The 12,729-nt window shown below is 43.3% G+C and overlaps 1 protein-coding gene across 2 annotated transcripts; it reads left to right on the plus strand.

Annotated features, from left to right (window-relative positions):
- Positions 1-305: 305 nt before the first annotated feature.
- On the plus strand, positions 306-12,201 carry LOC101651748 (patr class I histocompatibility antigen, A-2 alpha chain-like). 2 transcript variants are annotated; one of them, XM_004717395.2, is made up of 7 exons: positions 306-533; positions 692-961; positions 1,192-1,470; positions 10,245-10,520; positions 10,598-10,714; positions 11,353-11,385; positions 11,525-12,201. In XM_004717395.2, exons 1-7 carry the CDS (start codon positions 464-466, stop codon positions 11,581-11,583), a joined length of 1,104 nt encoding a protein of 367 aa, XP_004717452.2. In that variant the 5' UTR covers positions 306-463; the 3' UTR covers positions 11,584-12,201. The 2 variants fall into 2 exon arrangements, with proteins under 2 accessions (XP_004717452.2, XP_045154629.1); XM_045298694.1 differs by having other exon boundaries at positions 530-533; positions 732-961.
- The last annotated feature ends 528 nt before the right edge of the window (positions 12,202-12,729 follow it).

The raw sequence follows: 12,729 nt of genomic DNA on the forward strand, positions 1-12,729 counted from the left end.
AATACTTAAGTTCAAGTCTTGAAGTTTTTCTCCATTCTGTTGGCATGAAAAATGTTGTCTCCTTGTGGTTTTCTAAATTCTGTTTTGGTGCATTTCATTGTAATAGTTTACTTTGTCCTTTGGAACTTCCTTTTGAAATAGAAGTTTTAAGGACCTTATGACTTAAGGTTCAGTTCTTGACTGAAGTCCTGAGATTGGAAGCACTCCTCAGAAGATCTTGGACAAGATCCATCTGGGTTGGTGAGGTCTAGCGCTGGGAATTCCCCAGTCTCCCCAGTTTCACTTCCCCCTCCCATAACTTGTGTCTGCTCCTTTGTCCTGGATACACGTGACGTCATCCCGCCTCTCACTCCTATTGGGCTCTAATTTCCTGAAAGCCAATCACTGTCACAGCGGGCCCGCGTTAGACAGCCCCATTTGGTGGGCAGGACTCAGATGCTTCCTAGGACCCCATTGGACGGTCATGGCGCTCCGGACGTGCCTTCTGTTGCTCTTGGAGTTGGGGCTTCTGGTCGTGACCCGGACACGGGCGGGTGAGTGTGGCGGTGGGAGTGGGAACGACTTCTTTGGGGGGGGGGGGAGCGCGGGACCCCCCGGGGAGCCGTGAACCCCTCGTCTCCCCGCCCCTTGAGCCCGGGCTCCGGCACTGCACCGAGAGGGGCGCGGGGTCTCAGCCGCTCCCCTCCCCCAGGCTCCCACTCCCTGCGGTATTTCATCACCGCCGTGTCCAGGCCTGGGCGCGCGCAGCCCCACCTCATGGTCGTCGGCTACGTGGACGACACGCAGTTCGTGCGCTTCGACAGCGACGTCCCAAACGCGAGAATGGAGGCGCGGGCGCCGTGGATGGAGCTCATGGAGAAGGAGTTCTGGGACGAGCAGACGCGCTTTGCTAAGATCCGGGAACAGACTTACCGCCAGTACCTGCGGAGCCTGCGGGAGTACTACAACCAGAGCGACTACTGTGAGCGAGTCAGACCCGGGAATGGCTTGGGTTTCCTTTAAAGAGTGGAACTAAACAGGCTCTGACCAATCACCGCCGGAGTCTGGGTCTCGAAGGCGTGGCTGAACGCGGGGGCGGGGCTGGCTGCAGTGCTGGGCTACAGGACGGGGCGGGGCCAGCTGTGTAGTGGAGCTGCTCAAGAGGGGCGGGGCCGTCTGTGGGCGGGGCTCACCATGATGGGGCGGGGTCAGTGTCTCACACCTACCAGGGTATGTATGGCTGTGACGTGGGGTCTGATGGACGCCTCCTCCGTGGATACAATCAGCGAGCCTACGATGGTGAGGATTACATCGCCCTGAATGAGGACATGCGCTCCTGGACTGCTGCTGATGAGTCTGCTGAGACCACCAAGAGAAAGTGGGAAGAGAACGGTTTGGCGGAATGCTACCGGGCCTACTACGTGGAAGACAGGTTCATGGAGTGGCTGCGTAGATACTTGGAAAGTGGGAAAGAGATGCTGCAGCGCACAGGTAAGAAGGGCCAGGGACCCCCACTAAATTTCTTTTAGTGTGCCCTGCTTTCCTCTCCAAAAAAAATCCACAGCTATTATTTCCAACTCATACCAACTGATTCTTGGTGGGGCAAAGTTGAACGGTTCTTTAGAGTTTCTGGTGTGTAAATCTCTATAGGAGCAGTTTCATCTTTCAACCCAAAGCAGCTGCTGGTTTGAATCATGAACCCATTGCCCTACCATGGTTTTTTCTCTCTCCAACGGAGGAGGAAAATGGAATGGACACAAGGAGACTCCTCTACATGGGTGTGGAACATGGGGACGGAGCCCAGATTTCAGGGTCATATGGTAGAGTGACTTGTCCAGAGGAGTGCTTCGTTTAGGATTCCAGCCTCTCTGGCACCACCAAATCTACTCCTTTTCATTCTACTCTGCGACCCCAGAGCACAGAGTGGACTTATTCTATAAGCTCGCTAGCTTGCTTGCTTGCTTGCTTTATTCCCTTCTTCTGAAGTGAAGGGAAAACCCATTTTCTGTTCAACAATTCGTACACATGTTGTGTCATGTTATTGGCTGCAATCCCCACATTGTAGCATCACTTATCCACAATGTGACTTACTTCTCTCTTTTCAAGTTTCATTCCTCTTCCTTTCTTAAACCTTCTGAACTGTTTCCTTGGATAAATATTGCCCTTTGAACCTCAAACGGTTGATTATTCTAAGTAGTGCCAACCTCCCTAATGTTATTGCTTCTCCTAGAAACCTATCTTGCTTACCTGAAAATCGAGCTATCAGAGTGAGTTCACTACCAGACCTGAAAGGAGGCTAAGGGTCATAGTGTCCAGTTTCAATCAGTCTCGATCTGACAAGGAAGCCTGGCTTTTTTATGACTTTTGCTTTTAGTTCCACATTTTTACTCCCACACTATGCAGGACCTTCTAAGATGATCCCTTCCAGAACAATTGGTGGTGGCAGCTGGGCACCATCTAGTTCTTCTGGTCTCCAAGTCATGAAGAATGATGTTCACTTGGCCTCTTAATCCAAATGAACTGATGGTTTCCATGTGTCTATGATTATCTTCCCTCTTCTTTGCTTAGCAAAACTAATAGTTGCTCCTTAGGTGGCTGATCACCACAATAGGACGTAAAAAAAAAAACAACTATAGATTTTTATGACAATTGACCTTGATATATTCTGAGAGTTTAGCCTCAGGGCTAGTGACTCATTCCCTCAAGGTCTTTGTGCCATCAATGACAATGGAGGTGGACATATCTGACCTCCCCTGGCATCCCCATTGACACTAGGCCAGAGTCGGACATGCCTGCATGCTCCATTCTTTGATACTTATCCTTACACCATCCATTCTTCCCATACCACTCTACCTCTATGGTGGATTTCATAATTTATTGTAATGCCCACACAGGAATCACAGACAATACTCACAGTTAAGGGACTTGATTAAGGAAGTCAAAAAGTTACCACAAGTCAGGATCAGCAAGAAGTAATGATACAGTTATTGGTCTCCTCAGCCAGCAGTGAAGTCTCTCTCTCCAGTTCTCAGCCTCTCAGAGACTTGATCCCTTAGCCTTTGCCTCCATGGACCAGGAAGGCAGCCCACCTGTGGCTCTGTTCTACAGTTCCATAGTGTCCAGACAGATAAAGAAAAGGTACCCCTTAGTCTCTGCACTGCTCCTCTGAATGTCCATGCCACAGTTTCTAATGCTCCTGGTGTCTGAGGCCTCTGCCACTTCAGACAAAGATCTGGAATGTGCTCTTCTCCCAGGGCCCTCAGGATTTCTTTTTCTGTTTCTGCTTCAAAGACTGCTTATCCTGATGGCCAGGTTGGGGGGTGGTTAGGAAAACTGACCTGTCCTCTCTATATTGTTATACATGTCCTATTTGCATAGCCCCATCCAGTCATTTAGTGGGAGTTACAAAGACTTGGGTAGAAGATCTACCAGGGGGTACCCCCCAAAAAATAAAACAGAATTTTTTCCCAAAAGCTATTTATTTAAACTTTTTTACAAAACCTTATAACCTTCAAAGTACTCTCAATTACACTTAACACATTTGGCAAATCTGCAATTCCATTCTTGGAAACATTTTAAACTCATCTGTTTGAATGGATGTCAGCACCTCCCTCATTTTTTCTTCACCTCTTCTATGTTGTCAAATCTCTGTCCTTTCATGTTCCACTTTATGCGTGGAAACAAAAAGAAGTTGTGCGGAGTGAGGTCAGGTGAGTAACATGCATGGGGCAAGACAGGTTGTTTTTTGCCCAAAACTGATCCACTGAGATGGCTGCATGAGTGGGTACATTGTCATAGTGTCCAAACCAATGCTCCATCTGCCACAAATCAGGCCTTTTTTTCAATCACACACTGTTACACTATCTTTTTCGAACCTCTATATAAAAAGCTTGATTATCAGTTTGACTTGGTGGAAGGAACTCCAAATGTATTATGAGTCGACCTTTCTGTGCATTTTTGTCCATTCACAAAGTGGACAGGCGTCTAGAAAGAGGTTTGTCTTCAATCAACATTTCACCTTTTTCGAAACAAGAAAACCACTCATACACTTGAGACTTCCCCATAGTGCTGTCCTTGTAAACTGTGTTCAACATCACAACAGTTTCTGCGGCATTTTTCCTGAGCAGGAAACAAATTTAACAGCTGCATGCACTTCTCTTAAATTGGCCATCACAAAAAACGAGGTTTGAGCAAAACTACCCTTACAAAAAAAATCCACCGTGGACAGAGAGAACCTTCTCAGGTGATGCCTCTGAGGGCACTAACTCAGAGCAAGTCGAATGATGCTCACCCAGCAGGAAAAATGCATACTATGAAAGCTCCGCCCAATGGAACGTTTTACCCCCAACAGTTTTATTGGCACATAATTCACATATCATACAATTAAAGGGTTCAATCACATCAAGGGGATTTGTTCAATCAACACATCTATCTTAGAGCCCCCACCCCCACCGCCACACACAACACCTTCAAACTGAGCCGTGTGCAATCACTGTGGTTGTTTGCTTCTCTCTCACAAACTTCTTTGCTAAAGCTGGGTGAGATGGTAGCTAACCTTTGTTTTGATTTGCATGTCTAACAGCAGCTTATGCTGACAGCACTTTTTTCATGTTTGTTGGCAGCCTGAATGACATTTTCAATGCCTGTTTTCTGTTCATGTGCTGTGCCTATGTTTGAATTGGATTATTTGTCTTTTTCTTGTTGCTGTGTTGAAGTTTTCTATAAGTTTTAAAGATTAATCTTTAGTCACGTTATTGTCAAAATGTATTCCTTATCCGTTGAATCTCTTCAGACTCTTTTAGTGAAATTTCTGATTCACGTAAGCATCTACTTTTTAGAAGGTTCCAAGCAGCTTCTTTGGCTTCTGCTGTTGGTGTGTTTTAGTTATGTTTGATGGTGCATTTATACCCTCTATCAAAACTCCCTAAATTCTCTCTATTTCTTCAATGATGCTCGTTATAGTTTTAGGTTTTACATTTAGACCTTTTGTTCAACTACAGTTATTTGTATGTATATATTTGTATGTTTAACATGGTGTGAGATATGATAAAGGTCCGATATTATTTTTCTGCATATTTGTGTCCACTTTTCCTAGCATCATTTATTACAGAGACTATCTCTCATCCACGTTGAATGCACTCTGGCCCTTTTTCAAAAGTAGGCTGCCTGGAGGTCAGTGGCATTACTCCTGGTTCCTCAAATCTGCTCCATTGGTCTAGGTGACTGTCATTGACAAGTACCAGGCTGCTTTGATGACTGTGGTTGGGTGGTGGACTTTGAGACCAGGAAGTATTGGTCCTCCTGCATGAATAGTGTGTTGGTTGTCCAGGGTCTCTCCTGTCCCCATATGAAGTTGGTGATTAAGCTTGCATTCCTTTAACGACTGACACTGGAATCTGGATCACTGTTGCATTATATCTGTAGATCACATTGGGCAATGCTGACATTTTGAGTCTATTCATACGCATGGTAGTTACATAGGTTTAGTATAGCACTGTATTGTGAGTTTCTTTGTATATATCTTTTGTTTCTATGGTTAGATTTTTTTTCCCTAAGTATTTCATTTTTCTGGTAACTATTAAAAATGACATCATTTTCATGATTTCACTTTAGAAGTTTTATTAGTATGTGTTGAAGTTGTACCCTGCCCCTTTACTGAATGAATCCTTCCATTAGTTCCCATAATATTCTTGCTGAGATTTGGGGTTTTTCTAGCAGAGCATCATACCACACACAAGTACAGTTTTACTTCTTCTCTGCCAATATGGATGCTTGTTATTTCCCTCTCTTGTCTATATCTGTGCTTAGGACTTCTAATAAAACATTGGTTAGAAAGGGAAATAAGGGGTATCCTTGTCTCTTTTCTCTTCACGAGGGGAATGCTTTCATGCTCTCCATTAGAATCATGTTGACCATGGCTTTGTATATATACCCTTAATTATGCTGAAAAATCCCTTCCTATTCCTATTTTGTTTTTTTCAGGAATGGGTGTTGGACTTGTTAAATACCTTTTCTGTAAAAATTAATCTAGTCATGTGATCACTTTCCTGTGTTTAACTTGTGGTTATTTTTCTGATGCTGAAGCACCTTTGTGTATCTGGTCAAGATGTATTGCTTTTTTTATATGGTGTTGGCATCTATTGGTTGGGATTTCATTGAGAATCTTAGCATCATTGCTCATGAGGGTTACTGGTGTATAATTTTTCTTTTAAGAGGTGTCTTTGCCTTGACTCACTTAAGGAACCCTGGTGGGTTACTGTGGTCGGAGTAGGGGGTGCCAGCCCCCCACCACTAATCATGGGTCCAGTAAGCACAATTGTACGGTTCAGATATATAAATATCATATTAAAGTCATGGAGAGCATGAGAGATAGAAGAGAGAGATTGAAATAATGAAGTCAGACAACATTTCATGGTAGTATTGCTCACCTCAGCCCCGCTTGGTGGTCCAGGTGGAGAGAGAGGGAAGGGTAGGAGGGCAAGGGGAAAGGGAACAGGGGAGGAGAGGGACCCAACTAGAGGTCAAGGGAGGAGCAGAGAGAGAGAGAGAGAGTGGGAGAGGGAGAGAGAGATCTGTTTATTGCTAACCCAGGACTTTATATATTTGGGGGCAGTGCAAGCCCACTAATTAGAGGCAAAGTCATACGTCAGAGAAATGGGTTGCACTATGGGTTATACAGCAATGAGAGGGGGACAATCTAGGAATAAACACGTAATAGGAAAAGGAGGGATTGGGGGTATACATGTGACAAGATGGGCATATCCTAGAGTCAGGGTGGCAGCTCAACTTTGGATGTCAGGAGACAGGGTTTGATCTGTTCTCTGGATCTCCATAAGAACCATTATCAGTAGGGTGTAAACCCCACCTACAGGAACCAAGCTAATGGTAGCCAGCCTCAGGGAGAAGTAGTCCATTGTCCTTAACAGCAGGGAGCGGGACCCTCTGCAGTCTGGTGACTGCCCTCAGGGAGGATGCCTGCAAGTATCTGACCTCCCCCCACATGCCAGCAAAATGCCCCCAATGCTTGGCATGTCGCTGGGGGAGACAAAGCTGGGGAAAAGTCTCTTTATAATCCCACAGGTTACATGTTGGGTGCTAAACATAAGGTCAGCAGTTTGAAACCACCAGCTGCTCCAAGGGAGAAGATGAAGCTTTCTGCTCCTGTAAAGATGCACAGCCATGGAAACCCCCAAGGGCAGTTCAACTGTGTCCTAGAAAGTTGCTACGAATCAGAATCAAATCATAGGTTTGGTTTTGCCTGGGCATGGTATCAGATTTATACATACTTCATAAAATTGTGTCGGACAGGGCAAGATATGACAAAATAACAATTTATAAACTATCAAGGGCTCATGAGGGAGGGGGGAGCGGGGAGGGAGGGGAAAAATGAGGACCTAATGCGAGGGGTTTAAGTGGAGAGGAAATGTTTTGAGAATGATGAGGGCAATGAATGTACAAATGCGCTTTACACAATTGATGAGTGTATGGGTTGTGATAAGAGTTGTAAGAGCCCCTAGTAAAATGATTTAAAAAAAGTTGTTTCAGGAGTGCTCTTTCCTTTTATGTATATATATATTTTAGGATTCCAGCTAAGTAGTGTAGCTCTTCTCTCAGTGTTTGGCAGAATTCAGCAGTGAATGTCAGTGAAGCCATCTGGGAAGGAACTATTTTTTGTTTGTTTTTTTGTTATTGAGAGTTTTTAATAACCTGTTGAATTTCATTTGTTGTTACGGATATGCTCCAATTTTCTTCCTCAACATTTGTTCATTGATGTAGGTAATATATATTTAGAAATGTATTCATTTATTCTAGATCTTCAAATTTGTTGAAGTACCGTTCTTCATAGTATTCTGATATTATCCTTTTTTGTTTCAATTAGTTTTATTGTGACGTGACTCATTTCATAACTTATTCATGTTATTTGCATCATCTTCTTTTCCTTTGCCAGTTTTATCGATTTTATTAATCCTTTCAAAGAACCAACTTCTAGCTTTGTTGATGCTTTTTTTGTATATGTTTTTGTTTCATTTATTTCCTTTCTAATATTTATGATTTATTTTTTCCTAGTTATTCTACACATATTTTGCTGCACAATTTTTCTTGTGGGTGATTTTGGGTTAATTGTTGAATTTTGTTCTCATTTATTTTTAATATGTGTATTTATTGCTTTACATTGCCCTACAAATTGGTTTTGCCTGGGTATGATATCAGATTTATAATTACTTCATATAAATGTTGTTTTTTCTGTGTCCCAATGGTTTGGGTATGATGTATTTTCATTCTAATTTGAGTTTAGGAATTTTTTATTACATTTTTTATTTCTTCTACTACCCAATAATTTTTAAGCAAGGTGTTTTTCAGATTTCATGTAATTAATTTTTTTCTTGTTCAGACTCTACTGGATTTCTAACATAATATTATTCTGATCTGAGAAGATACTTTGTGTTATTTCAGTGTTTACTTTATGGCCTAACATATACATACAATCCAGTCTGAAGAATATTTCATTTGTACTGGAAAATAATATATACTGTATTGTTTAATAGAATGTTCTATATATGTCTATGAGGTCGAGTTTGTTGATTGTGTTGTTTAATTCTTCGTATCTTTGTCAAGTTCCTTTCTAGCTGTTATGTCCTTCATCAAAAATGCTGTATTAAGGTCTTCTACTATTGTTATCTACTTGTCTTTTCAATTCCTGTTAAAGTTTGATTTTTGTATTTTGTAGCTCTTTCTTTGGGTGCTTGGATATTTATTATGGCTATATCCTTTCGGTTGAGTTAGCCTTCAGTAACTACATACTGTGCTCTCTTCTCTTTTTTGCTGGTTTTTGCCTTAAGTCTATTTTAACAGAAATCAATATTGCTTTCCAGTTCTTTTTTTATTGCCATTAGGTTGATGTTGACATATTTTTATATGCCTTGCTTTTTAAGTCTATTTTTTGTCATTGTGTGTCTTGTAGACAGCATCTAAATAGATCCTGCTTTATTATCAATTTCCTTCTCTCTGCCCCTTGAGTGGTACATTTATTCCATTTTTCATTCGTTGTAGTTATCAACAGATGTAGATGTATTATTGTCATTTGCTTTGTGTTCCTTTGTGGTGCTACTTATTTTTTCTATGTATTTTTCTGCACTGAAGTCATTTTGTAAGTGGATTGTCTTATCATATCCTTGTTACTAATGTTTAGTGTTTACTAAATCTTTATGTTTCTGTTGGTCCAAGGAGACAGAGTATGCATACTTCGTGTGGGGGTGGTGTTTACTCAAGGACTTTGACAAACACATGCCTCTGGCATCAGGGTGATGTAGAAGAGAGTTTGGGGATGTCACCAGCTACTGGGCAAGATGAGTGAGGGTGGGAACTAACCATGCTTCTAGTCATCAGGAGGATATGGGGAACAGGGCAGGAACAGAGTACTGTATTCTGGTTTCAAGCTGCTGATGTGGTCACTTGCGTGGCACTGGACAAGTAGAGCCAAATATCAGGTTGCTGTTCTGTATGTCACCAGTTCCATTTATCGCCCCATTTGCTGCTTTTATTCAGCTTCTCAGAGTAGGTACTCAGTCCACTTTTCTATCATTCTATCTAAAGCTCAGAGTTCCAGGATGATCATCCATATCAATTTCCTATGGTCTTCCATCATGGTGGGAGAAGACCTAGCTAATGTGTCTACCCAGTTCACTAACTTATCATAAGTCCCTCCATAAGATTTCAAAGGCCATAAATCTTTACAGAAGCTCACTGATAGACCTCTGTCCCACTAAATGGCTGCAGTGTTCAAACTGCTGACCTGTCAATTAGCAGCCAAGCACTTTCATCACTGCGCTGCTAGGGCTCAGCTAGGGAGAGAAAGATAGACAATCCTTGACTGATCAGCAGATCCATTTGATCCTGGAATCAACCTTGGGAACTACCAGGGGCTTTTTCCACTAAGCCTTGTTCTCTGCGCAATACCTAAAGTGTTTGGAAGTCTGATTCCAGCTTTTCTGAGTTTCTTGCCTTCCATCCAGGTCAGAACTAGAACTCTCTGTTCTCCCCATCAGATACCTGGAGCGTCTTATTCTGACTTGACTCATCTTGATTCTAGAGCTCTCTAAGGAATATGAGAGTGTCCCAGATCTATTGTGCAAGCATGTGCTTAAGTTTTACATTCCATCCTCAGCCCCATTTGCCCTGTCCATTCTCAGGATAGTCACACAAAACGTGCTCCAGCTGCCCGTGTTTGGTAATGGAATGTTGAATGTTCTCACTCATTCTTTCAGATGCCCCAAAGACACACGTGACTCGCCACCCCATCTCTGAACAAGAGGCCACACTGAGGTGCTGGGCCCGGGGCTTCTACCCTTCAGGAATCACCCTTACCTGGCAGCGGGACCAGGAGGACCAGATCCAGGATGTGGAGCTTGTGGAGACCAGGCCTTCTGGGGATGGAACCTTCCAGAAGTGGGCAGCCATAGTGGTTCCCATTGGAGAAGAGCAGAGATACACATGCCGTGTGCAGCATGAGGGGCTGCCTGAGCCCCACATCCTGAGATGGGGTAAGAAGGGGGATGAGGGTGAAGCCTCATCCCAGGGAAAACAGAATCTTTTCTAGAGACCTCTTTTCTCTTTACAGGACAGTCTACTGAGCTTACTGAGCCCCTCTTGGGGGCTACTAGCCTGGTCCTCCTTGGAGCAGTGGTCCTTACAACAGTTGTGTTTGTGGTTGTGATCTGGAAGAGGAACAATTCAGGTATAGATGGGGGTGGGATCTGAGATTCTTCCCACTGCAGGTGCCAGGGCGAGGAGGAATTCAAGTCTCGCTAAGAGATTTACCATCTCATGCTGGTTGCATAGTGGTTACACATTGAGCTATGTCTTCCTCATGATCCTCCATTCTAAACCATCAGCCACTCCAGGAGAGAGAGAGAGGGCTTTCTAGTTTTTAAACAGTTCCAGTTTCAGAAGCTCACAGGTGCAGTTCTGCCCTGTCCTGTAGGGTAGCAATGAGTCTGCATTGACTCGATGACAGTGGCTTGGATATGGAAGGGACAATCCACACATGTGCTGACCCATTCTGGAACCCTGTGTGCTAACAATTGCTCTTCATAAAGGGCATGTGAAAATAAAGGACAGGTCCTTCAAGATAATGGTTCTGATGATGTATACCTGATTCCCAATAGCCTCAGATCACAGAAGGATCCCATTGCAGACAGCCTTCCAGCAGGGAGCCTGGTCAGTGGTCGGCACATATTTCCTTATGTTTCCTTCTGCTCTGGATTTGTAGTCATGGTCTGGAAACTTCCCTGGAGTCCAGGATTAACTAGCTCTTTTAGGAGTTTGTGGTCCTGTCTCCTCCCCAATCTCACACAGAATGCTTTCTTCCCTCAGGGGCAAAACAAGGGAGCTATGCCCAAGCTGCAAGTAAGTGAGGAGGGAGGGAGGCTAACCTTGAGTTCCTTGGGATAGCATAGATGGGACCACCTCCTTACCTCATAATCCCTATTCTCCTGGTTTCATCTCCTGTGGGCTGTAACCATTTCCTATCTGTGTTCCACTCCAGTCAGTGACAGTGCCAAGAGTTCCGAGGTGTCTCTCACAGGCCCTAAAGATGAGATCTGAAGAGGACACAAGACTGGGTGATGGGGATTTTCTTTGGATTTGGACATTTTAAGATTACGGGGGGCTGCTATTCAAAGTGTCAAGAACTGTAGCTCTGGACTTGAATTTGTTCGTGGTTCTTTTCTTCTGTAGTGTAAGACACTCCTTGTGAGACACTGTGTGGTACACAATTCGTTTATCTGTCCTTGTGCCTTCAAGAACCTCAAAGTTTTCATAAAGAAGACCAGGCAAGTAGTGGTATCCCCAAGACTATGGCTCTTAATCACCCTTCAGATCTAGAACTGACCCACCCCTGTCATTTTACACACACATATGTGTGTGTGTGTATGTGTGCGTGTGTGTGTGTGTGTGTGTGTTTATATTTTTTTATATAGTATATATATATATATACTATCAAAAGAGTATCATTCCCCAAGTCAAAGTGCAAAAGTTTAGGAAAGAAGGAAGAATGGACACAAGGAAGTAGAACGCATAAGGATACATTGAGGGAGGAAGTGGAGTGGGTAAGGATACATTGAGGGAGTTGCAACAAGATGTGCACACATTGTTGAATGTAAAATAGATAATTTGTTCTATCAAGCATCCCCAACTCATAATAAAGTTTTAAAAAAATTTAAAGATCCTCTTAATTTTCTTTCTACAACTGGTGTCTTACTGTGTCTGTGTTCTATTAGCATAATGTGAAGATGTGGTGAGACTAGCCCACCCCTGCCAGCAGGGACACCCTCCCACTCTGACCTGTCCTGTCCCGAATCATTGTTCCCCAATCCAGGAGAAATTCAGGTGGACTGTTTCTGCTATGGATTGAAATTTGTCCCCCAAAATATATATTGTGAATCTTAACCTCTATGCCACTACTCAGCTGTCAGTTTGTTGTGTTGTACTGGCTTGCATGTTTTTGCAATGCTAGAAGCTGTGCCACCGGTATTCGAAAGACCAGGAAGGTTGTGAGTGCTGAATAGGCTTCAGAAAGATTCCAGACTAAGAACAGTTTATGAAGAAGATATAAGTTGACCACTTCTGAGGGATTAGACACTGAAACCTTATGAATAACAGTCAAGTATAGTGCCAAAAATGAGCCACTCAGATTGGAAGGCACTCAAGTACAACTGGAAAAGAGCTGCTTCCTTAAAGTAGAGTGGACAT

Source organism: Echinops telfairi, unplaced genomic scaffold (assembly GCF_000313985.2).
Source record: "Echinops telfairi isolate 266 unplaced genomic scaffold, ASM31398v2 ScPeMD7_7440;HRSCAF=8478, whole genome shotgun sequence".
NCBI classification, from domain to species: domain Eukaryota; kingdom Metazoa; phylum Chordata; class Mammalia; order Afrosoricida; family Tenrecidae; genus Echinops; species Echinops telfairi.

Coding starts and splice junctions, on each gene's coding strand:
- LOC101651748 (XM_004717395.2), top strand. CDS start 464: ATGGCGCTCCGGACGTGCCTTCTGTTGCTCTTGGAGTTGGGGCTTCTG. Junction 534..691: donor CGTGACCCGGACACGGGCGG/GTGAGTGTGGCG, acceptor CCCCTCCCCCAG/GCTCCCACTCCCTGCGGTAT. Junction 10,521..10,597: donor GCCCCACATCCTGAGATGGG/GTAAGAAGGGGG, acceptor TTCTCTTTACAG/GACAGTCTACTGAGCTTACT.